General features: G+C 42.7%; 1 protein-coding gene across 2 annotated transcripts in view; it reads right to left on the reverse strand.

Annotated features, from left to right (window-relative positions):
* Positions 1 to 27,516, reverse strand: part of LOC122808700 (CD209 antigen-like protein E) — a 1,430,102-nt gene extending 1,402,586 nt beyond the window's left edge. For both annotated transcript variants that reach the window (XM_044079686.1, XM_044079687.1), the window contains exon 1: positions 27,454 to 27,516. In XM_044079686.1, the coding sequence (XP_043935621.1) occupies positions 27,454 to 27,466 (13 nt within the window). In that variant the 5' untranslated portion in view covers positions 27,467 to 27,516. The remainder of the gene's footprint in view (positions 1 to 27,453) is intronic.
* Between the last annotated feature and the right edge of the window lie 471 nt (positions 27,517 to 27,987).

Raw genomic sequence — 27,987 nt, forward strand, 5'->3', positions numbered from 1 at the left:
TAAGGGACTGTAATGTGTGGGTGTGAGTTTGCCTTGTGTGTCTGTTTGTGTGATCTCAGAATTAGAATAATAAAGTAGGGGGGTGTGCAGGGGGGATTGCCCCCTGCCTATGTCTAGTGTAGGATGCATTGTTTGGTTGTCGGGGGAAGGTGTGTGTATGTGTATGTGTGTGTGTGCTGTTTGGTTGTGTAACTTTCGCAATTTTGAATTTCGCGGTTTTAAATATTTGGTATTGTGGGGTTTCAGGCATGTGGTCTCGGTGTTTTAAGCATCGGGATTTTGGGCGTTTGGTATTTAGTAGGGACTCCATATATATATATATATATATATATATATATATATATATATATATATATATATATATATATATATATATATATATATGCTCATAACAAGTAGTGGACTCATACTCATACCTCTCGACCTCTTAGTGCAAGAAAGCTGGCCAAAGGCAGTCAAAATGGGGGACAATGGGCCACAACTAGGGACCTATTTTATTTTAAACATTGCTCTTACAAATGTAGAAAGTTGCCAGAGTAACAGTGTTTGTTTCAGCATATGTGTTCTTAAGGATGTGAGGTCTGAAAGTGAAATGTATGTCATCATTTACTGACAGAAATCTTCAGATCATCTCAGTGATTTACCAGAGAAATAAAAATAATGAATCTATGGAACAGACCAGAAATATGAGCGACAAACCTGCTGGACATTCTGAAACAATCCAGCCAGTCGAGAGGTATGTTCATAACCCGTTAATGTAATGAATCTGAACCAAGCCTGATAAAATGGGGGGGGGGAGAAACCCAGTAAAATAGGGACACATCTGAAATACTGGAGTAGATAAGCTGACACAGTTGCTGCAGTAATACCCTCCCATCTGTTCTAAACTATATTGACTGAAATAGTACAAGTCCAAAACTCAATTACTTTTCACTAGTTAGTGACTTAAATCCTCACATCATCCCACTGATGTGTCAGAAATACACAACACTTATGGAGGGCAAACAACATTACATCCTACAAATATCTGGACATAACATCACATTAGGGAAAGTACACTGAGCTGCTAAGCATGTCACCAAGCATCGTCCAAACTCAGTCAGACTGACACAACACTAACCCAAATCTGCTATGGGGCATTACACATGTATTTGCAAATTTATCAGGCACTACAGGGATGTAACAGCACTGAAAAACAGACACCAGTGTGAAAGTGCATACCCACAACCAATTTCACCACAGTCATAGTGCCATACCAGTTAGCCAAATGAACAGTATAGTATAAGGACTATGTGAACAAAAACATCATGTTTGCCATGCACACACTACCCCTACATATACTGTCCCAATTCACAGTGTAGTATGCATCCTGAACATGGTATGGGACACGGCTCAGTCGGGTCTATATTATATCATCGAATGCTTAAAAAAGCGAACGCTGATTGATCGACCTAATTTAAGCGAAAGCTTACAATCTCGAACTGTCAGATCAGTGATTTTTTCCAGGGAAAAAAATTGCTGATCCAAAACACATACACACAACACAAGCACACCAAACAAACAGAAATCCACACACATACACCTAGAATCTGATACCTAACCCTACACTAAACTATGCACACACCACTAACTACCCACTTACCTTAACCCAAACCCTAACCCTAAGGTCCGTCACTATCGCACACTCACCTCACCCGCTCCCTAACCCTAACTCACTTAAATCCGGCCTAACCCTCATGTCCACTCAATCGCACACACACCTAACCTGAGCCCTAACCCTAACTCACCTAAATCACCCTAACACTCACATCCACACAATCGTACACTTACCTGAATCCGACCGGTAACTTTCCACCATAACACTGAAAATACCGAAGCAACAGAAACGAACAACCAAATTCTTTCCCTAGGAAAAAATTCAAGTTTCTGCTGCTTCGATATTTTGCAGTTTCACGAAAATAATTTTGATCAATCAGCGTTCGCTTTTTTAAGCATTCGAGGATATAATATAGACCCTCTTAGTCTGCCCCTACAATAGAACACCAGAAACTGGAGCAGCATGCACAGACAGTCATCTACCCCCCTCCCTACACAGGCCAAATAACATTTACACATTACAGTGTTACACAATCCTGACAGTCTGTCAACAATCATCAGAAATACACAGACCTCTCAACTGTACAGAGTCCTGCAGAATGTCTAGCCTGTGTCCTCATATATAAGGTCTCTTCCACATAACATGTCTTGCATTCTGATACATCACTGGGATGATATCAAGAATGAAGGAACTAAAAAATGATATACCATACCTATCAAGCTCTTACTTCATGACATCTGGACAAAGCCTGACATACTTGGGGGACAGAGGCCCCAAAACAGGGGTATATATGAAATATTGCTGTTATAAACTGAAAAAGTTGCTGGTGTAACAGGGTTTGCTATAACATATCTTTTCTGATGGATATGAAGTCAGAAACACATATGAATGTTACCATTTATTGACTGCAATCCCCAGAGTATGCTACTGATTTTCCAAAGAGAAAAAAATGTCTGAGGAACACAACAAACATAAGAGTCCAAACTCTGGCCATTCTGTTGATAGCCCTACAGTTGAGAGTTATGTCAACCACATAACAGTCAGACTTAAAATCATGCAGAAAATCCATGTCCACACAAACCCTGTTAAACTAGCATTAATCCAAATATATAACAGCAATACTTACATTCTGTCCCTCTGTCTAGAACATTCTCCCCAATTCTGTTGGGCTATCTCCACAATTTTGTTTGTAAGATGTATTTCCAACTACCATCTGTGATGCTGTTGTTCACACACCTACATGAAGTTCCCCTCACAGGCAAGGAAAAGGGGCAATGCTCACATGAAGTACTGAATTATAGGAGTAAGTTTCCATGCCATTGGCTATAGGAATAACGACACAGCTGTTCTGCATGCAATTAGCAGGTGGGGGATACCAATTGGTGCACTGGCCATCAGCTGCTCATGAGCATTACCTACAAAAGGCAAGCTGCTGCCTACACAAAACTGATGTATACCCTACATCTTGGAGAGAGACAGAGAGAGAGAGAGAGAGAGAGAGACAGCCAGCCAGACAAATAAACAAACAAACAAACCAATAGAAATCAGAATCAAACCAACTATACTTGGAAAAAAAAGTAGTCAAACAAGTAAGCATGTAATGGAATACAGTAGGGGTATGTAATAATGGGAAATAGGATGTTCAACAAATGTGTCTAAACAAGACTTGCTGTACTGATATATTGCTGATCAGAACCTATGGATATAGCATCAAGGTGTGTCTGCAGTGACATAGATCACAGCTCAGGCCCCTAAGTCACCCCAGCAAAGGATGGCTCAAATGGCTATTATTGGAGTGTGAGTTGAACAATACTGACTGTGACACTGTTAGGCCAGTTACTGGAATGTCGTAGATATCCATATGTTAATTGTGGATACAACTATGATATACGTTTGCCTCAGAAATGTGAGAAACCTATACAGAGTATTTGCATAATAAATCTACTGTTGCAGATGCATGTGCTGAACTGCATATGATATACTGAGCTCATACCATTCAATTGTCCAGTGTTATGCACACTGACCATATGTGTGCCTCATATTTATAGTCATTTACTCATAGAGTTGTGCTATGTTTGGCAAATCATTGGCAAATCTTTGAAGACTGACATTACAGCAACTCCTTCTTTTTCTTTTGGCAGTTCTCATTAGGAGTCGCCACAGCAGATCAGCTGTTTCCATTTCTTCCTGTGCTCTGCATCTTGCTGTCACACCAACCACCTGCATGTCCTCTCTCACAACATCCATAAACCTTATCTTAGGCCTTTTCCTGTTACCTGGCAGCATCATCCTTACCATCCTTTTCCCAATATACTCAGCATACCTCCTCAGCACATGTCCAAACCAACATAATCTTTCCTCTCTGGCTTTGTCTCCAAACTGTCTAACCTAGGCTAACCCTCTAATATACATATTGCTAAACCTGTCCATCTACATCACACCCAGTGCAGATCTTAGTATCTTTAACTCTGCCATGTCCAGCTCTGACTCCTGTCTTTTTGTCTATGCCACTGTCTCCAACCCATATAACATAGCTGCTCGGCCTACCCTCTTGTAGACCTTCCCTTTCACTCTTAATGGTACCCATCTGTCAGAAATCACTCATGACACTCTTCTCCATCCTCTGTATCCTGTCTGTACTCTCTTCTTCACCTCTCCTCCACACTCATCATTAATCTGAACTGTTGATCCCAAGTATTTAAACTCATCCACCTTTGCAAACACTACTCCCTGCATCCTCACCATTCCTCTTTCCTCCCTCTCATTCACACATATATATTCTGTCTTAGTCCTACTGATCTTCATTCCTCTCAACTCTAGAGCATATATCCACCTCTCCAGGGTCTCCTCAACCTGTTCCCTACTCTGACTACAGATCACAATGTCATCTGTAAACATCATACTCAATGGGGACTCCTGCCTGATCTTGTCGGTCAACCTGTCCATCAACACTGCAGATAAGAAAGGGCTCAGAGCTGATCCCTGATGTAATCCCACCTCAACCTTAAAAGCATCCATCACTCCCACCGCAGACCTCACCACTGTCACACTACCCTTGTACATATCCTGTGCCACTCTTACATATTTCTCTGCCACTCCTGACTTCCTCATACAATACCACAACTCATCTATAGGCACCATGTAATATGCTTTTTCTAACTCCACAATGACACAATGCAACTCCTTCTGACCTTCTCTGTACTTCTCCATCAACACTGTCAGAGCAAACATTGTATTGCAGTGCACTTTCATGGCATGAAACCAAACTGCTGATCACTAATCATCACCTCCCTTTTGAACCTAGCTTCCACTAATCTTTCCCATAACTTCATGCTCAGTAGTTACTACAGCTCTGCATCTCACCCTTATTCTGAAAATCGGTATCCAACATTTCTTGTCCACTTCTCATGCATCCTCTCATTTTCCAAGATTTCATTAAACAAGCTGGTTAAAAACTCGACTGTCATTTCTCCTAAACACCGCCATGCTTCCACAAGTATGTCAACTGGACCAACAGCTTTTCCATTCTTTATCCTATTAATACCTATCCTTACTTCCTCCTTACTAATCTGTTGCACTTCCTGATTCACCATACCTACATCACCCAGCCTTCTCTCTCTCATTCTCTTCATTCGTCAGCCCCTCAAAGTACTCTTTCCATCTGCTCAACACACTCTCCTCACTTATCAGTATGTTTCCCTCATTATCCTTTATCACCCTTATCTGCTGCACATTTCCTAGCTCAATCCCTCTGTCTACCCAATAGGTCCAAGTCCTTTTCTCCATCCTTAGTGTCCAACCTTTCATACATCTCTTCATATGCCTCATCCTTTGCCTTCACCACCTCTGTTTTTGCCATGCACCTCATCTCCATATACTCCTGTCTACTGTCTTCATCTCTCTGACAATTCCCCTTCTTCTTTATCAACCTCTTTCTCTGTACACTCTCCTGTACTTCCTCATTCCACCACCAGGGCTCCTTGTCCTCCTTCCTCTGTTCTGGTGTCACATCAAGCACCTTTCTAGCCATCTCCCTTACTAGCTCTGCTGTAGTTACCCAGATATTCAGTAACTCTTCACTGCCACCCAGTGCCTGTCTTAACTCTTCCCTCAACTCAACCTCACAGTCATCCTTTTTAAGTTTCCACCATCTGATCCTTGGTTCAGCCCTTACACTCCTCCTTCTCCTCTTGGTCAGCAACATCATCCCACAGAACAACATTCTATTCTGCCTAACTACACTTTCCCCTGTCACCACTTTACAGTCTCCAATCTCCTTCAAACTGGCTCTCCTGCATAGGATATAATCCACCTGCATGCATCTTTCTCCACTCTTGTATGTCACCCTATGCTCTTGTTAAAATATGTATTCATCACAGCCATGTCCATCTTTTTTTTCAAAATCTCCTACCATCTCACCTTCTGCATTCCTTTGCTTAACATCATACCTACCCATCAATTCCACATCCCCTCTGTTCCCTTCACCAACATGTCCATTGAAATCTGCTGCAGTCACCACTCTCTCACCCTTGGGTACAGTCATCAACACTACATCCATCTCAATCCAAAATTTTTCTTTCTCATCCATCGCAGACCCAACTTGCGGAGCATATGCACTAACAACATTCATCATCACACCATCAATTTCCAGCTTCATAAACTTCACTCTAGCCAACACTCTTTTCACCTCCAAAAAACTCTTGGCATATTTTTTCTTCAGGATAATCCCTACACCATCTCTCCTCCCATCCAACCATGATAGAACAATTTGGACCTTTCTCCGATATACCTATACTTACCCCCCCCTTCCATTTGGTCTCTTGCACACACAATATATCAACCTTTCTTCTGTCCATCATATCAGCTAGCTCAGTCCCCATTCCAGGCATACCACCAACATTAAAAGTTCTTACCTTCACTACCACATTCTTAGCCTTTCCCCTCTCGTCCTGCCATATTAGTGTCAGACATCCTCCACGGTATGTCTGTGTATGCAAAGGCTACTGTGCTATCAAATGACTTAAGTTTGTTACAGCAATATTAAGAAAGTGTCACTAATTGTGGCCCATCACCCCCCCCCCATGTATTTGTGGCATCCTCCAGATGTCCTGCTTTAACAGGTTGAGAGAAATGACTGAGCAGCAAGAGTGTAAATTCAGTGTGCCATACTTACATAGAACAGAAATGTATATCAGATATTACCTGTGCACATGTATGTATGAGTAGGTGTACCTGGCCACCTTATAACAAGAGACATGGGATGCAAAACTTCAGGTAAATAAGCTGTACATGTTGTACATGTGTGTAATCTTAGTTTCCCCTGCATCTACCAGAGTTAGATTTCTACAGCTACTGGTTGTTGAATTGCCCTGACACAGACATGGGTACTAGAATAAGCATGATTATCAGGTTGAAATTGGAGAGGTGTCCAACTGTATTATGACCTTGTGTCCATGCCTACTACATACAGCTATATGATCACCTACATAGCTGTATGGACTCAGCAATACCTTACTTGTAAAACCTGCCTCCACCAAGGTAGAGTAATCCCTTTGCTGGACAGCAGCAATACACAAACGACATAATTGGTCACTATATTGGCTGTACAAGGCAAAGTAGGAGCAGGCACCAACTTGGCAGCAAGTCAACCTTTGTCTGAATGAGCATATAAGGTCACAGGTGGATTACTGTAAGGCTAACTATGAGTACAAATTGGACACATCCACCAAGGGCAATCAAAAGGCCGTCTTCACATATGTCTACAATCTCAGAGGCAACAACCCACCCCACCCTGTAATGGTGGTCAATCACACCATATACACACACACACCATAACTATAGCCAACCTGCTGCAGGCAGGTTTAGGTTGGACATCACCCCCCTGGCTCACCATCAGTACAGGTGGATATGCATAGCACCCACACACCTCCCCTCATAATCAGGGAGCAGGTGCATATGGCCAAATCAAAGTCAACAAAAGCAAGTCTCCATGGGAGTTGATAACATTCCCATCTGCAGCCTACATGAACTCAGGCATATATGTCCTGCTCCATTACACACTGCATGCAAGCAAAGCCTGAGTACCATTGTCATCCCATCTGCAAGGAAGACGGCCACTGTCATCCCTCTGCAAAAATGTGAATGATGAATGGTGATTTATGCAATGTGCTGGCCCTCATTGGGAGGAGCATGACACAGGACCAGGAGTGCAATGGAGGTTCATACTGTGCTAACAGATGACAGGGTTATGATGTGTTTGTAAGTTGTGGCTAATGATAGACAATGTTGATGTGCTGGCTCTGTAAATAACTTTGGGCAATGTCTGTGGTCCTGTGATGTGCTACTCTGTTCATGTCTTCCAGGTGGCATGCAGCGGCAGCCAGCATATACCACAGCTGAAAATGCAGCCATCACTGATGCCATAATCCAGCACAATGGGGCGATGTTCTGTCATAGCTGACAAAATCTGTGGGAGCAGACAGACTGACAGAGTTAACACCTTGGGCCACCATGGCCACACATACGATCAGGTCAGGCATCAGGCAACTGATCTGATAAGTCGTGCCCGGCAAAGGGCTGCTGCCATGGCCAGGGACCTTTCTGCTACAGGTGAAGGTCCAGCCACACAGGCCCCACTTACGGCAAAAGAGAAGCTACTTGCCAACATTCAGGCAGCCTCCACACAACAGCCAATACAAGAAACACAAGTTATGGAGGTGGGTGGCACAGGCGAGGAGCGTCCAGCTAAGGCCACAGTGCACATCAATTTAATGATGTAGCAGTCATACTGACTTCTATAGAGTATCCAGATGGATGTCAGTTCATACTGCATTTGTAGCTGGGGTTTAGCAATGCACACAAGTGCACATCTATGGTAAAGGACAGCAAATTGTGTACTATCAGAGCTTGTACAGTACATGTGCAGAAAAGTAACATTCATCTTGTACCAATGCCATATGTGAGTCTGCTGACAATACCTCTCCCTCACAACTACATAGATCCCTCTGTTCTCAATGTGGGACAGCAGCCTGAAGCTGGTAAGTGTGGGATTTTCCTGTTGTGGCTCACCAGTACCCCAGGCATGTTAAGGTCATGCATTTGTCCATGCACACAACTGTTACTCTCAGCCATTTTTCAATATCTGCATGTTCACTTGTGGTGGGGATAACTGCATTGCTTCACAGTGGTCATCACTGAGGCCTATTTGCAGGAGATGTCACATATCTGTAGCATAAATAACAACCTGTCATTGCAAGAAATCTGGGCAAGACTGACAAATTGTGGGGACAAAAGCTCAAAACTAGGGACATATTTTATAAAGTAGTATTATACAGTGGTTATAAATGGTGTACACACACCTGTTAGAATGCCATGTATTTGTGATATACAAAAATGAGAGCACAATAAAACATTTCCAAACCCTTCCAACATTTAATGTGACCTATAACCTGTACAATTCAATTGTAAAACAAACACATCTATTAGGGGAACAATTATGACATAAAAAACATACAAGAAGCTAGAGGCAAATGTGTGCACAGGCTGAAACTAACACTGCAAAGAAGGAGCTTTTGATATAATTACAGCATTACATATTTATGGGTACATACCTGCCATCAATTACATAGACTCTTTGATTAAGAGCAAATAATGGTCGGCTGTCCTTCCAGGATTATCGTAACATTTATTCAGTTGCCTGCTACAGCAACAGCCTTAGTTTGCATACAGCTTATGAAGCAGCAAATAGATCTTATTTGTGAAAGGTATCAGCCCAGGGAAGGGTATACATACATTTCCATAGCATTGCATATACCATGGAACACAGTGAAGACAGTCATCAAATAATGGTGAAAATACGGGGCAACAGTGAATTTGCAAAGAAGTGGACATCCCTTCAAATGTGTGGACAAAACAATATTCAGGTATGGCCAATTTCTCAAGAAAAATACATCAGGTCTCCCAAAAGCATGTGGGGAAACGTTTTATGGTGTAATGAGACCAAGGTTGCATGTTCTGGCCACAGTACCAAAAGGTTTGTTTGGCACAATAACAACACTGTGTATCACCAAAAGAACACCATCCCCATGGTAAAGCATGGTGATGGCAAGTCCTGCTTTGAGGTTGCTGCTCATAAGCTGGAAGTGGGCCTTTATCCAAGGTGGAGGGGATTAGGAACAGTTCCAAATTCCAGCCCTTTGGCCTGAAATCTTCATGTATCTGCTAGAAATCTGTGGATGGAGAGGAATTGCACCTTTCCACATGATAATGACCCAAAGCATAAATCCAAATCCAAAAAGGAATGTCTTCACCAGAAGACAATCAACATTTTGGAATGGCCCAACCACAGTCCACACCTACATCTAATAGAAAATCTGTGGGGTGCCCTGAAGAGGGGTTTGCAGAAGAGATGCCCTTCCAATCTGACAGAGTTGGAGGGCTTTTGCAAGGGATAGTATACAAATATTGCTAAGTTGAGATGTGCCATGATGATACACACCTTCCCAAGAGGACTGACTGCTGTTATGAAATCAAAAGGTGCTTTAACAAAGTATTAGTTTAAGGGTGTGCCCAGTCATGCAATCAGCCTATTGTATGCATTTCAACTTCTAAATTTACCCCTAACCAATGTGTTTGTTATTTAATTGGATTGCACATGTTATAGGTCACAGTAAAGGTAGGAAATGTTATCACATGATTTCTGTGGTCTCATGTTATATATCAGACAAACCTGGCATATTATCAGGTGTGTCTACACATATTATCCACTGTAAGCTTAGAAGGTTGTTAGTGCAACTGGTTCTATTATAACATACATGCACTGCAGGTTTTGAAGTGTGAAACTCAAAATATGTCATTAATTAGTGACACCAGTACTCAGATCATCCCAATAATGTGTCAGACCAACACAGGATTTATGAAGAACAGACCAGAAATATAATCCACACATGGAGACATTCAGCGACACTCTGCACAGTTGAGATGTATGTTGTGTAGGAGGTGCCGCTGTGCCATACAGGTGAACAGCAATTATGTAATCATGAGTGCAGTGTGTGCTACTTGAAGGCCCATCACCTACTAACACTGCTCATGTAAAACAGAGGTGTATATACATAGTAACAGTAAGTGGAAAAGGGTGCACTGCATGATGTCGAGGGTCTGTCCAGCGTGTGTATGCAGTGATCTGACTATGTTGTGAATGTCACTAGTTGACTATTTTGAAGTCTGTGTAATGCCTGTCTGTCACCTCACCTGTATGTGTGTGTGTGTGTGTGTGTGTGTGTGTGTGTGTGTGTGTGTGTGTGTGTGTGTGTGTGTGTGTGTGTGTGTGTGTGTGTGTGTGTGTGTGTGTGTGTGTGTGTGTGTGTGTGTGTGTGTGTGTGTGTGTGTATGTGTGTGTGTAGCAGCAAACGTTACAGTGCAGGGATTAATTTACATATGTTGTCTTCCTCCCACTGGTGGATATGGTGGTTGTGGTCCCTCCCACTCAGAATCTGATGCCAGAGTCTCTGCTGACTCTGACAATGATGATGGTCATAGTCAGGCACAGGTGGGGTTATCAGGGGCTGAATCTATGCCATCAGTTGGCATCCCACAGTCATCCACAATGTCCATTCACATAGTCACAATACCCAAACATACCCTTCCCCAGCAGCCACAGATAATGGGCAGTTGGCAGGTGGTGCCATGGAACAGGCTAGTGTGGTGACTGTGGCAGGTGTGATTGTAGACACTGACCATAGCCAGAGTGCAGGCCAGGTCCCACACAGGCGGATGGACAGGGGTGCTCTCGGGAAGACTGCTGGTCATCAAACTGCTCTTGCAAGTGCCACAGCAGGTGTCACCATACGCATGTTTCAGGCTGTCATGGATGCACAGGCATGTAGTGAATGCAACACCAGACAAATACTCAGGGTGTTAGATGCAACTCTGCCTGATTTACATGGCAAAATACATGACCTTGTTGAGGCCACATGTCAATATACTGAGGTCATGAATAGACGGTGGGGTGAGACCTTGGTAAGCCTCAACCGTGGCATGTCTGCACTAGAGCATGTGGTGGAAGATGAGGATTGGCCATGTGAACCAGCATCAGCTGAGAGTATACAGAGCCATACACCCTCACACTCCCATAGTGGCAGTGACACCAGCACTACTGAAGGGGGGTTGCTGTCCACATCACAATGGAGCAGACTATGGGAACATGGTCCTGGCTGGTCCTGTCAGGGACACAGTTCCATAAGACAGCAGTCACCAACAGGAAGCAGTACTACATCTGGCCTTGGGCCTGGTGGTGCCAGTGACATCCCTGGCAGGACCAGTTCCCATGTCCATGGCCAGAGAGGGTGAACTGGACACCCTACCATGTATGGTCTGCAGCTGTCCAGCATACCCCTGTGTAGGCCAGCCACATGGTGTGACTGTGTGCATACATACAAACACACATCTGTATCACAGGCAGGTCATCTACAGACACACACAGCACCTCTACACAGCTATTCTATAGGATACACCTCCAAACACACAAACATGGTATCAACCATAAGGCCCAGCCTAGGCCTCTTGCAAACTAACACCACACCCTGTGCATTTGATGATATCTGTGTCACATCCCTGTCATCCATACCATTGATGCAGGGACATGTTAATATGGGTCTGATGCACAGGGTGAATATAGTACAGTTTAGCTATTTAATACTGAGTAAAGTGTTGTCTGCTTACATTTGTTATGGGTACATGTAAAGGCATATGCACCTTCTTAGCCATGACTCATTATTACTGTTAGTATAAATGATTGAATGTAATCTGACATGCTGTATTCTGTTTGTGTTCCAGGTGTCCATGTGTCTGCAGGCTGTGGCCCTGCAAACATTACCAAAATGGAATATGGCAGTAGAAGTGCACCAACCATTTCATAACCAAGGTACAGCTTTACATGTACATTTACCAGGTGGGAATGCATGCAACAGTGTGTGAGTAACACTGTTGCCAGACAGTGTGATCTTGCATACATACCCCTTGTCACAGAAAGATAGCCTTCAGACACGTCACCTCAGTTTTGTGTAGTACCACAGGCTCATACATACAGAACAGGTTACTGGAGTACTGTCAGTAGGTCTCTCACATGCTTAGTCATTAGATTAACCACAACAGATTCACCTGTTAGCACCTGTTGCCCCTGCCATTTATTTCCCATACACTCAACTCTGATGCAGTTGGTGAGGGCATGCATGGTACTGTGTATGATAGGGTTGTGATATGTATTCCTGAGTTCACAGGGTGGAACAGGAAGACAAAATGGTATAGCCTTTGCATACACACAGTAAAGACTGATACAGGGGATGTGCATACAATAACACAAACAGAGCTGGCAATAGACAGATTAGTAAACCTACATATCCACTTTAATGTACTATAGTATTACATACACATGACATGTCCCACATAGATTATATGCATGGGAAATAACCCACTACCTCTTAAAACACGTAATGTTGTGAATGCCTTCATGGATGGTGAGATAACCCACCAGAAATAGCAACTGGAGTCATCTATTGCTCCTACAAGCCTGGACAAGTGATATGGTAACACACATTGTATCTGCATGATGCTTCAGTCAGGTATGATATCTCATGCTGGCTTGTTTGTCACTACACTAACTGCAACCTATCTGGCAACAATATTCCATACATGGCCATTGTTAGGGGACACAGACCACATACAGTTTGCAAACATATGGATAATCTATAGACATCTGTACAGATGACTGGTATGGCCTGTACAATGGTTTAACATGCTGGATGTGAGGCAGATGCTATTAACATGCTATATAAAGCAATGCCATTGGGACATGGAAAACAGGCATGGATGATACACACCTCAAAATGTTATAACCCACACAGGATATGATTCTCACCCAAACACACACAGTTGCTAATACTGAGATTAGAACCCCTACCTATCTAGTTATTTCTACTATAGTGTTGCACAGTTATCAGAAGCTCCATGAAGCTTATATGATTTTACCTTGCCCCAATGACATCAGCAGACCTTGTAAAGTAGGGTGATGGGAAGTGTACAGGGTGGTACACACCTTAAAATGTTATAACCCACTCAGGATATGATTCTCAAACCAAACACATACACGTAGACACACACTTACTTCCCAGTATTGAGATTAGAACCCATGTTTATCTAGTTATTTTTACTAAAGTGTTATGCAGTTATCACATGTGCTAGAGAGCTTACTGGGTTGACATCTGGCCAAAGGTGCTGATAAGGGGAATTACATCAGCAGGACTGATAATGTAAGGCACTGGGTGAGAAACTTATCAAAACACTTCTTCCTACAAACACACACACACACACACACACACACACACACACACACACACACACACACACACACACACACACACACACACACACACACACACACACACACACACACACACACACACACACACACACACACACACACACACACACACATTTGCCAGATCTGAAAGTAGAACCCCTGCCTGTCTAGTTATTTGTATTATAGTGCTACACAGTTATCGAACATGTTGCAGAGCTTACAGGGGTGAAAGGTGTTCAATGGTACTTCTAATGTAAATGACAGCAGCAGATCTTGTGAAGTAGGACAATATGAAGTGTACTGAGTGGGAACAGTCTCCTAATACTTAGACTTACATACACACATGCACATAGGCAGATGATGTGATATTATAACCCCAACCTCAGTACTATTACACAATGGGGCTCACCTTTTATGCTGGCACATACAACTGTTTACAACTGGTATGTCACTCTCCACAGCAGGACATCACTGTATGCCATTCAGGGTATCCGTGTGTGTGACTCATTATGTCTGTGTCCCCCAGTGTCTCTCTCTCTCTCTCTCTCTCTCTATTACTGTCTGTCTCTCACTTCTCCACATCTATGTGCATGCATGCATGCTTGACATATGTTATCTGTTGCTCATATATATGTCTGTGTATCACACCCAACAGATGCAGATATATCACATATTGGCCACCTACAGCTAGCTGAGGGTAATCTGTCTGATGTGTGTGTGTGTGTAGGGACAGTTAAGGTGTACATAGTTGTCTGTATGCACAGACATATATACACAATGCAGTCATATAGTCCGATGTGAGTTCCAACATGTCCTGTGATTCTCTAAGTGTAGGAGCATGCCCAGTGTGAACTTTTATAATTAGAGTGGGACTCCATTTTGGGGTTTTGTGTGCTACAGCCATACCCCTGAGGAGTACATAGGTTCATAGGTGTGTACTAGGCTAGTGGCTCTGGAGCCTTTACATGGCTACCCCATAGGATTACCCTGGCATCATGTCACCCAACCTTAGTTCCTAGTGCCTCTGTCGAGTAGAGCCACTGGAGTGATCTGCTGGTGTGAATTTTATATTTCCATGCACTCATCAAGATTTCTTTTGAAGAGGGCCAGGGAGGTGCTCTGCTTGACATGTATGGGAAGTCTGTTCCATAGGTTATGAACCTTTCCCTCCAGCATGTTCTTTTGATTGTGGAAAATGAGGTTGAGGTCTCTGGAGCATGTGGTGAGGAGGGATTGGGATTTTTTTAGATGCAGCATTTCTAACAGAGCTGGTTCAGACATGGCTTTGTAAGTCAAGCAGAGATCGCCTCTAAATAGGTGATATGAGACAGAGAATAGATGGAGTTTTTTTACTCTGTCCATATAGGACAAGTGCTTAAGGCCTAGGATCCTCTTTGTGAGGTACTTTTGTGGCCTCTTCAGTTGTTGCAGGTGTCTAGTGAGGTACATGTCAAATGGGCATTGTACTCGATAATTGTCCTAATGAGGGAAGAGTAGAGAGAGACAATGACCTCTTTCTTCCTGGATGAAAAACCCTTAGTAATGAGATGTGCCACATAGAAGGACTTTCTGACCACAGTGGCAACCTGGTGGTCATAAGAGAGGTTGCTGTCAACCTGTATTCCCAGATCTCTTATAACGCCTTCTGTGTTTGGTGGACTACCATCAATGTGGTAATTCAAGTAAACTGAGTTTTTCCCAAAGGGGATGAAGACATATTTTTGGCATTGAGCTTAAGGCCATGGTTCATGGGTTCATAGGTTCTTAGGTAGGTACTAGGCTATCAGCCCAAGGGCCTATGTAAGCCTAGCCAACAGGGTTCCCTGACTTATGCCACCCAAGAAAGTTATTTTCATATGCCACTGTCGAGCAGAGACACAGAAGTGATCCCCGGGGTGTATTTCCTATTTCTCGTTGGTCTAATTGAGGCCTTTCTGTAAGATGTCAACATCACTTGGAGAGTTAATAATAGATCCCAACTTGCAATCATCTGCTAACATTTGTCAGCCAGAGTCCCTTCATGTTGGCCTGGACTTCAGAGAAGTAGATACCAAACAGGAGAGGACCCAGGACCGAACCCTGTGGGACTAGACTCGTGAGTGGTCGGCAGTCTGACTTGGAGTCAGTTACTTTCACACTGTGGGTTCTGTGAGCCAGTTTGCAACCCACCTAGTGATATAGGGGTTGATGCCTAGCTTAGTAAGTTTTCTATGATTACTGAGTGGGGAATGGTATCAAATGTCTTGGCTAGATCAAGGTTGGCTGTATGAACCACCTTACCTTCATCCACAACTCTGGTGACTGACTCAAAGAAGTTGACCAAGTTGAGCAGGCATGATCTACCCTTCACAAAACCAAACTGTGTAGGATCCAGAGTTTGAAGATTCCCTATATCCTTATTTATTAGGTCTATGATGATGCAGTCCATAGCTTTGCATATCAGACTTGTCAGGCTAATGGGGTGATAGTTCCCAGGGTCTGTAGTTGCTCCTTCTTTGTGCAGAGGGATGACTGTAGCAGTGCACCATTCAGTAGGGACAAAGCCTGAGGTGAGGCTGTGATTGAACAAGGCACACAGGTGAGGTGCAGTTCACTCTGCAGTACATGTAGAACACAGCCAGGGATACGGTCAGGTCCCATAGAAGCTGTATTCTTGTCCTTGGCCAGTGCTGTTTTAACCTGTGCAGCAGTAATACTGGGTGCCTGGCAATCTGCTGGTATTGTGATTGGTCCTTTGGGGGGGAGGGGTAAAGTTAACACTGAATCTGTCCGCCAGCATATTTGCAATATCTGTTGGCTCAGTATAGGAGCTACCATTGTGCAGTAGCTCAGCAAATCTGGGTATTGCCATGAAGATTCTTTACATAACTACAGAATGCCTTGTGATTGTCTTTACTATCTGCTGCAATTCTGCTTTCATAGCTAGCTTTAGTGGATTTGATGAGGGGTCTCAACCTTTTGTTGAGGATGATAAGGGAGCTTTTCCCGTCTTGGGACTTCACCTTATTCCGCATCAGTTTCCTCTTTTTGTTGTAGAGTTTGTTTATGGCAGAGGACCACCAGATTGGCTTCATTTTTTTTTGAGGAAAGTGTCTTAGTGCTATTTGGTATGGCGAGATCCATGCATTTGTGCACGTGTTCGTACAGTGCATTGCTGCATGATTTGGTGGTCATGCAACTATTCTCCATTTGCATGGGTGCTGTGAAGTTAGCCAACTCTGTTTTTAGGAGCCCAAAGTTAGCTTTGGCGAAGTTTTTCATGGTGGTTACCTTTGTTGGGGGGGGGGGGGTGGACTTCCAAGGTGATTAGCTTGTGATTGGATCTAACCAGGGTGGAGTTGACTATTGGTGAAGAGCAATGGTTGCCCATGTTAGTAATGACCAGGTCAAGGATGTTGCTACCTCTAGTGGGGGTACGAATAAGCTGGTTCAGGGCATTGGTATTAATAAATTCCAGAAAGCATTGGGAAAGTGTATTGGTACATGAGTAGTTTTTCCAGTATACATGACTTTCCTCGGGGTACTGGGTTTGTTTAGCAGACATGTTTTCTGACATATCTGTAGTCACTGAAATGTGTTGTGTCATTAGCTAGTGGCAGACATCCTCAGATCATCACAGTGCTTTCCCAGAGGAATACTAGTTGTATGATGTGTAGACCAATAGTATGAGGCTAGCTATGTACTGTCTTGCCCAACAAGGCCAGTTGTGAGCTGTGGCTACAGCCAGTTGAGTGATGACGCACTGTGTAAACAGTCCAGCGACTTGGTGATATACTGGTTTGGGATCTCCTGCTTGTGTGGTATCTTTCTAACCTGAAATGTCATATCCTGTTGTATCCATACCTCTCACCTGTACATTTTTGGCAGATTGTCCGGGTGTTTGGCTAGAGGTTTCATCCAGTCTACATAAACTCGTGTTTTTATGGCAAGTTAGTTACATATAATTGAAGAGTGATGTTGCAAAATAATGACAGACATTACTGTTTCAGACTACATAGCCTTCAGACAACTCCTGCCACTGCAAACCCCTCACCCTATCAACTTTCTCAGTATGTAAGGCCAATATTTACAACACATGCCTATCATTGTGCCTTTACTCCACATTTATTTCTGCCCTTGTCCAGACGGTTTGCTCTCAGAGGTTGGGAGTTATGGGTGTGGGTACAGAGTGAATTCTACTGTGCAGGTATATCCATTATATGTAAAAGCAAATATAAAAAAATGATTGAAAATAACCACTGGCAACAGTACCAAAATACACTATATTCAAAAAGGCCTTAGCACCTTGGCTACACAGCCTTCAAGAAGTCCATTATATGTGTAGCATACTCCACATAGCACTGTGACTTCCAGGTATGTCAGTGGCAGAGCAGTAGGTGTCAATGACATGCATAATAGTTGGCACTGCAGTTATCTGCACATGGCCCTGTCAAAGACAGCACTGCACCTAGGGCACTACAAGACAACTCCCAGGAGAATGTACTCACCAGATCCTGTAGTATTAACCACACATGCATATAGCTCATTGACTCCTGCATATTGTGGACATGCAACATGTTTTCATGTGTATTGGGACAGCTCTGCCAATGTGTTCTATGCTGCTATTTCCCCTGCAAACATACATGTTACTGCATTTCTGTGGGTATATGGGGGGGTCACACCTGTCAACTGTACACATTTGCACAGACTGTGCTGATATTTGTTTTATTTCTATTTATTTTATATTTGTTGACCGGGCTAATCCAACTGGATATATGTCCATTTTCACTAGAGGCCCGGGGAGATAAGCTCCAATATACAGATAATAGCAACTTCATTTACAGTACAAATTTAAGACTAGAATGCAATTGTTTACATAACAACTTAGTAATCTTGCTACTTAACATATTTAACAAAGAAAAATAAATTACTTATAAGAAAGAGTCACGTTCATAAAGTTGATAGCTTGGTATACAATTTCATACTCTATAGTGGTTCCTTAAAAAGATTAAGTTCATACAGACTTTAGTTTAGCTTAAGAGATCATACTCTCTGTGGTTTATGAAAGAGCTAGACTTAATGCAGCAATATAGCAAGGAGGGGATTGGTAGTCTGGGTTAGTACAGGGGCATAGCCAGTGAGTTCTAAGGTATACTTTAAGTTTCTTTTTGAAAAGTAACGTTGAAGAAAGAGATGAGAGTTTAATGGGAAGTAGGTTCCAGGTTTTCCCCACAGTGTTGGAGAACAGTGAATCCCCAGCCTTATTGTTGGATTTGTGCATGGATACAAGAAATTTATTTGCTGAGCAAAGGGTTGTAAGCTTTTTGTAGGGGTGATAAGGCTAGTAAGTATTGGAGTATTGCTAGAATGATAAAGGGTCTTGTGGGCGATAATAAGTTGGTGAAATTGAAGCTGATTATGCAGCTCCAACCATCCTAGCTGTTTTAGATTATGGCAGTGGTGGGTTCTAAATGGGGAGCCAGTGGCAAATCTGGCAATGTTATTATAGGAGGTTGCCAGTTTGTTGAGGTTGTTTTTTGACAGATTAGTATAAATAGGTGAGGCAAAGAGGAGAGGAGAGATAAGATGGGTGTGGGCAATAGTAGTTCTAGCTACTGGAGTAAGGAAGTGTTTAATCTTATAGAGGGAGCCTAGTTTTCTGTTAACTGATTTTATTGTAGTGTTGATGTGAGTGTCAAAGTTAAGGTTGTGGTCTATTATTACTCCTAAGAGTTTGGTGATTGGGTCAGGAGATATGACAGTGCCATTATTAGATATGACTGTGAAGTTTATTGGGGAGGACTTTTGTGTAGGAGTGAAGAGCAATAATTTTGTTTTTATGGAGTTCAGGAGGAGGCAGCACTGTAAGAACCAGCTTTCTACTATATTAAGCACTTTTTGCGTGAGGGACTGCAGTTCAGATTTAGAAGTAGTGGAGCATATTAATGTGGAATCATCTGCATATTGCATATTGTATACTGTATCTTATTTGCAGTGGTGATGGACAGGTTGACAAATGAGATCAGACAGGAGACCCGTGGACTATGATGTTTGCAGATGACATTGTGCTCTGTAGTGAGAGTAGGGAAGAGGTGGAGGAGACCCTGGAGAGATGGAGATATTCTCTAAAGAGAAGAGGAATGAAGGTCAGCAGGACTAAGACAGAATATATGTGTGTGAATGAGAGGGAAGATAGAGGAATAGTGAGTATGCAAGGAGTAGAGGTGGTGAAGGTGGATGACTTTAAATACTTGGGATCAATAGTTCAGAGTAAGGGTGAGTGTGGAAGAGAGGTGAAGAAGAGAGTACAGGCAGGATGGAGTGGGTGGGGAAGAGTGTCAGGAGTGATTTGTGACAGGCGAGTACCAGTAAGAGTGAAAGGAAGGTCTACAAGAGGGTAGTGAGACCAGCTATGTTATATGGGTTGGAGACAATGGCACTGACAAAAAGGCAGGAGTTAGAGCTGGATGTGGCAGAGTTAAAGATGTTAAGATTTGCACTGGTTGTGATGAGGGTGGACAGGATTAAGAATAAGTATATTAGAGGGTCAGCCCAGGTTGGAAGGTTTGGAGACAAAGCCAGAGAGGCAAGATTAAATTGGTTTGGACATGTGCTGAGGAGGGATGCTGAGTATATTGGGAAAAGATGTTAAGGATGAAGCTGCCAGGTAACAGGAAAAGAGGAAGGCCAAATATAAGGTTTATGGATGTGGTGATAGAGAACATGCAGGTGGTTGGTGTGACAGAGCAAGATGCAGAGGACAGGAAGAAATGGAAACTGATGATCCACTGTGGCGGCCCCTAACAGGAACAGCCAAAAGAAGATGATGATCTGGATATTGTATGTAGGTAGCTTGAGGAACTTTTACATTTAGATCGTTAATAAAAATTGAGAATAGGAGAGGGCCCAATATAGAGCCTTGAGGGACACCAAGGGTAATAGGAAGGTGGGTGGATAGATTATTATCTCAGAGTACAGCCTGTTGCCTATTTTCTAAGTAGGATTTAAACCATTGTAATGCCTGTGTATCTAGTGAGAGGGATTTAAGTATTTTCATAAGTAGCTGGTGGCTTAGCATATCAAAGGCTTTTAAGAGGTCGATAAAGAGTGCAGAGGATAGAGTATTGCTGTTACGATTTTTGTTAATGCAGTCAGAAAAGGATAAGAGGGCAGAGGTGGTGCTGTGGAATGGCCTAAAGCAATGCTGACAGTTAGCTAGTAAGTTATTTTGGAGTAGGTGGTTTAGTAGTTGTTGGTGGATGCATTTTTCCATAATTTTTGCTAAAGGAGAGAGTAAGGCTATTGGACGGAAAGAGATCAGTTGAGTTATTGCTTTTATGTAGTGGGATAACATGGGAGATTTTCCAGATAGATGGGATGGGTCCTTCAGTTATGATCATATTTATTAGGATAGAAATAGGATAGGCTATAACTTTTGCTGCTATTTGCAGATATTCTGCTGGTAATTGATCAACTGAGGTGGTGGATGGTTTGAGTTTTTGAAGAAGGGTACAGATGAGGGATGTTAGAACTGGTTGTAAATGAAATGGAGGAAGTAAGCTAGTAGCAGAGGAAGGCAGGCTAGAGCTAACAGGAGGTAGAGAATTAGCAAGAGACTGGATGGACTGAATAAAGAAGGTAAAGGCATCAGCAATTTGCATGGGATTCTTGTGGGGGGGTGCCTGATGGGGATGGTGTTTTGGAGTGACCTGGATGTAAGAGTCCATTGATACCTATCCAGAACTTTTGTGGTCTGTGTTGCGGAGTTTGCTGGAGTTGAAAGTAGAAGTTTCTTTTATCTAAAAGTATTGCTTGTTTAGTAGCATTTCTCAGCTGTCTAAATGTTTGATGATCAGTTGGGTTTTTAGTAGTTCGCCATTTGTTCCAGATTTTATTTCTAAGTAGAATTTTATGCCTAGTTTCCTTTGCAAGCCATGGAGTGGTTTTAGTCCTATTTCTAATAGAGTGAGTAGGGGCATGGTAGTCTAGGAGTTCTAAGAATCTGGTGTTAAAGTATAACACTGCTTACTCTAGTTGGAGGTGTTTTAGGGGTGACCAATCTCATGCCCTAAGTTCAATTTGGAAGCTGTCACAGTTAAAATGTTTGTTGGTCATATAGTTCTATATATGGTTGGGTTGGGAATATTGATCTTTTGTCTAATTATATAGGTCAATGAGTGGTCACTAATGTCATCTTGGACGGCACCTACTTTATATGTTAGCTGATGACTATTTATTAGAATCCAGTCTAAGGTGCTTTCTTTGTTGTTAGGCTTGTGGATCCTTGTGGGGGAGATAATTGTTTGGGAAAAAACATATAGGTTTATATGGGTAGTAGGCTCGGCAGTAGTACAGCTATTCCAGTCTATATTAAAGTCACCCAGGACTATGGTTTCTTGTAGGAAGTTTGTAGAAAGCCAGTTAAGAATATTTTCAAGGGTGTTGATGTTACTGCCAGAAGGAAGGTAAGAGCATATGATGTAGATGGATTTACAGGCATTGATCTGAAGTTTAGAAATAAGGATTTCAGCATTAGTATCTGAAGCTGATTGCACATCTAAAGAAGTAACATGTAGCCCTGCTTTTTATAGGATAGCCAACCCCCCACCCACCCTTCTTGGTTTTGCGGTATAATCTAAAAATATTGTATCCAGGTGGGGTGATTTCATTGTCCTGGGTTGCAAGTTTTAACCATGTTTCTGTTAGACATAGGATGTCAAATGAATGTATAGCTAAGAGAGCATGAAGGTGGGCAACTTTATTGTTTATGCTACGTATGTTGAGATGTGCTATGAAGAGAGAGTTGGGAGGTCTCATAGGGGTGTGTAAGGTAGAGAGATTTGGACTATGGGGGTCAGTGAGCAATTGTTGTTAGGGCCAGAGTTGGGATGAATGTCACCATCTATTAGGAGGTGTTGTTGAAGTGTATGTGTGAGATTTAGGAATTTACAGAATATGTTTTGAGATTTCCTGGCTTGGAGATAGCTATAAATAATGTGGGCTAGTCTATGATACTTTGGTAGTATATAGCTTGGTGTTGATGTCATGTTTATGTGGTTTTGGGAGGCTTCCTGAGATGGTAGGGAAGTTTGCTTAAAGGGATAGTGAAGCTCATCCTAGGTGAGATGTTTGTAGGTGGTTAGGACATGGGGTACAGTTAGATAAGGTAGGAGTACATATAAGAATAATAGCTTTATATGTCTTGACATGGGTATTATAGGCATTGTGAGGGGTATATTGTAAGTTTATAAATAGGAGGTAAGGACTGGTAATGAGGAAGGAAGGAGTGAAGTTTTACCTAACTCTTTAGTACTTTAATGAGTAGCAGTATGTCATTGGATATTAGGGGATGTGGGTGTGGTTATAGAGGTATAAGTTGAGGTGCCCTGGGGTGGGTGAGAATTGGGGGTAGGGTAGGGGAGTGGAGTGAGCCCACAGGTCGAACGGAGCTGGATTATCCAAGTAAAGGAAGAAAGTTTTGAAAGAACAATCTGTGAGCTGCTGACTACTGAGTTGCTTTCTGGTAGGTAAGGGTAAGAGTAGAGGTAGAAATTCTGTGGTAGTGATAGTAGGGGGATAGCTGGGTGCAATTACTGAGGACTTTAGCAAATAGAATGGGAAATATAAGAGCAGTCTTGTACAGCAGATATATGTTTTGTATGATACTATGAGAGAGAAGGGATAGAAGTGTGTGAAACAAGCCTAGTTGAGGGTGCAACCTAGTGGGCAAAAAGTATATTACAGCTGAAGCTAGTGATAGGAGTAGAATACAGCCGAATCTAGTGATAGGAGATAGCTAGTACAGAAATAGGGAACGGTCTGTTAACAGTTACGGGAGGCTACACAAGGACAGGAAGGTTTGTTTGTTAAAGGGTAGAGAGGGGTATGGCTGCTGGGTATCTTGGCTAGGTAGCAGATTTTAATACACGTAGAAGTTATTTTAGTAAAATTTCAGCTGTATTGTTAGGTTTAGAAAACACATACTTTCTTGCTTCCTTTGGTAACAGGGTTTTGAAGTAGGAAGGCAAGTTTCTGTAGTTTAAGGATGAGTGGCTGGTATTATTTGTAAGGAGTCCTTATTCACCGGGCAGGTAGATTCTTAAATCTTAGTGCTTTACATTTTGGTTTCATTTACCATACTATTGTGCCCTGTGTTGGGGCCTAGAGGCATATCAGTAAAGACCACAGGTCACATTGTAATAGCATATATTTGAGTTTCAGACTTCTTACCCTTCATAGTCTTACTGTAACTGCGAGACCTGCTGTGCTATCACTGTGTGAGTCTGTAGGGGGGGGCGGTAATTCAACATTGCCACCATTTGTAGGCCTTTGCCAGACATTTCTCTCTGGTTTTGTACAGCTCACTTGCTATGTGGGTCTGAGGGGTGGGTATGGGACCCTCCACACACTGACATCGATGCCTGTGACCTATGACCCCCAGTTAGTTGGCCCCACACATATATACTGCAGTGAGATTCACTACCTTGGGTACTACTGCACAGTATGAGGAGGCCAGCATTGGACATTTCCTGGTGTCCCACATAGCTGTCAGTTGTCTGCTGCTATCCCAGTAGGCCACCCCATTCCCTTGCATGCATGCAGCATTACCATAGATATGCTACAAAACATACTAATCCGTTCATTTATTGTTAAGAAGACTGACTTACCTTGTGCCTGAGGCAGTTGTGAAGACAGTGCTTGAGGGCCGCCTATGTTGAATGTACACAGTACACTGCCTATACATGGTAAGTTACAGGTAATGTGATGTGGGTGTCATCCATTTTACTGTGTGTGCATGTCAGAGAGAAGTGTCAGTTCCTGGGTCCCTACAGTGTCAGTGTGCATGCTATACATTGCCTCTTTGCCAAGGCCTTTGAGCATACTGGGCATGCCTCCATCTGCCTACAGGAGCAGGGTCACGAGCCTCCTCCTTTGAGCCCCTCTGTGCCTGTGGGGACCATGGCAATGGTGGTGGGCTATGTGGCCTTTCCCCTTGCTGTTCCTGCTGCAGCTGTTTCCATAGGATCATACTGGGTAGCTTGGCACATACTATGAACATGTGTGCACATGTGGCTGGAGAGTACTGCAGGGCTCCACCAGATATATCAAGGCAGTGAAACCGTGACTTGAGCATCCCAAACACATGCTCTATAATGATCTTGGTTTGTGTGTGTGCTCATTATGGCATTCTTGTGTGGGTGTGTGTGCATTTTTGATGGGTGTCATCATCCACAGCTCTAGTGTATAGCCAGCATCCCCCAACAGATGGCCATATGGGATGCCCCCACTGGCACATGCCTAGTACAGCTGTGACGAATGCCAGATGAGGGAGTCATGATAGCTTCCAGGGCTGCCAGCACACACATTCATGATAATGCCTTGGGCATTGCACATGACCTGGCAGTTGCTGGAGGGGACGTCCTTGCAGTTTATGTAGACCCTACCCTGTTCACCGTGTGGTGCTTTGATGTGGATGTGCATGCAGTCTATCGCACCCAGTACCTCAAGGTATTCTGCTACATGGTAGAAGAGACGCATATTGCTGGTTTTCTCATCACGGGAGTTGATGAAGTAAATGTTCTTACCAGCATCTGATAGCATGGCATCCAGGAACTGGTGGAGTAAACTGGATGTAGATGCCCGTGAGACCCCCCCCCACCTCATGCCACCAGTAGGTCTTTGGAAAGTCCCTGTAGCTAGTATACTTAAGCCTATACATACCATAGTATCCACTGGGATGGGTTCCCCTCTGTTGGCTCTGGGTCTAAGTTGAGGCCGGCAAAGCTCAGTGATTTGCTGCAGTATGTCTCTGTCCACCCTGTAGTGCTCTACTGTCTCCAAATCATGTAGCCCCTGATACGTTACCCTGGGTCTGAACACTCTTCTCCTCCTCCTCTGTCTGTGGCAGTTGTCAGCATTATCCTCCTCACCGCCCTCAGCCTCTAGCACATACTGATGGATCAAAGCAATGGCAACCCCTAACATTTTTCCAGTTAAAATTCCCCTGCATGTGTACACCAATGGTGCAGAATTTGTGAAAAAAAAAACAGACTGTAAGGTGTTTGCATAGTTTGTACTGTTGTGCTGCAGATGCTGCCTGTATGTTTGGCTATGATGCTTTCCACCTGCTAGCTATATAATTTGTTCTTGATTGCTTTTATTCTGCTATTTTCCTTTTTCCCCATCCCATTTCCACCCATTTTAAGCCTTGAGGTGCCCCACACAAACCTAGTGCCCAAATGAAAACTGTCCTGCTATTTCCAGGTTTTTATTTTTTTATTTTTTAAGACCCGGTGTACAATGCCCAAACCTGTTTAGCTAATGTAAACACTGAGAAATGGCCCTCCCTGGATGCGAACACGCTCTTCATTTCATGGAATAAGTCAGTAGAGCCTCAGACACACCCCCTTGCTTAACTGTGCTTAGCTAAGCTTATCTGGGATCCATGGAGCTCCAATGTGCTTACAGCAAGCATGACATACACCCTTTTCATGTCAGCTGCTTCCCCTGCCTACACAATCATGTTATAGTATCTACATGGTTAGGTGCAGTTTGGCACTTGGAATATTTTTGTGATTCAGTAAATTTCCCCTCGTTTGCATACCCCATGGCCTTAATCCATAGTTACTGCACTACACCAGAGCCTTTCCCCTTAGCAAACACTGTTCCCTGGTATTGTTTTGATTCTGCATCCCATAGACTATAATGGCAAAATGCAGATTTACCTTAAAATTGAAAATTGTGTTTTCACATTTTTTTCGTCACAATCTCATTTGCCCGCCACTGCCCTATGCTTAAACACCAGAGATTGGCCAAAAAAAAAAAACTTTTATTTTTAGAAAAATGAAACACTTTTCCATGCCAATGGCCATATATTTGGCCATTGGCATACCTAAAGATTGTAATACTTGCTTTTATTTGAGCTGTCATGCCTCTGATTTAATTTTTGCAGAAATGTATTCAGCTAGTAGCCGAATACATTTCTGCAACTAACCCTATTCTTGCACGGATGCCTGTCTGCTTGCTGAATCACTAATTCACCTTATTTGCATATTTTTCATCAGCAAATGATGTAATTAGCATTATGCAGTGGTGTCCATGCAGGAATAGTGTAGGCAGGCTTGTGCATGTCAGAACAGTAGTTTACTGGATCACTCGGCGGTCATATTCCATGCAGGAATGGCTACACTGTTCTTGCATGGAGATTTCAGTTTATTGAATCCCACTGTATGTATATTTCCAAAGCCCTGTAAAGCATTTTGATGCAATATTGACTGCAGAGAATATGATAAGCCCTGCAATTCACATTGAAAAGAACTAATGCTTACATTACACTGGATATCAATCAGTCATTTTCCAAAGTGATGCCATACTGATTGCATTCCGATACTACAGTGTCTACAAATCATTCTTCCCTGGACTGAAATGATTTGAAGCATGCAAAGTAACACTAGGACATATGTAAAATAGTTTATTGTTTAGATTGCACTACTACAGTCTCAAAATGATAATATAAACATACCTGCCACCTCCATTCCAGTTGAACATGTTTCTTCATTGCATTTAAACAGCCAGTTTGGAGCATCTGAAGAAAAGATGGTTGAATAATTTAAAATGAATATAGTTTGATGAAACCACAATCGTCATAGATGCCAACAGGTTCATCAAACAAATACTGACAAATAGTAAATTACAGTGATGCATTATTTATATGTGAAACAGATCTCCTGCTGCTCCATCTGAGTGTGTGTGTGTGTGGGGGGGGCTTGTATTTTAGCAATCTCTGACATGATATAACTATGTCTGATGTCATTGTATATTAGGATCAAGTCCATACAGTACCAACCAAAATAAAATCTCTCTCTCTCTCACACCACTGGGCAGTGATATCACTTCCTGCAAATTTAAAATACTGAATGCAAACAACATGCAAAGCACTGTGGATTAAGTAACTAGAAAGTTCCAAACCAGTTAAGGTAATCTATCTTTTTCAGGAACTAATACTTTTTAAAGCTTAGCTGCATCAATCATTTCATTATCTTTCATCTCTTGCTGC

The sequence above is a fragment of the Protopterus annectens genome, chromosome 8.part0 (assembly GCF_019279795.1).
Source record: "Protopterus annectens isolate FY-2018-M chromosome 8.part0, PAN1.0, whole genome shotgun sequence".
Lineage (NCBI taxonomy): Eukaryota > Metazoa > Chordata > Ceratodontiformes > Protopteridae > Protopterus > Protopterus annectens.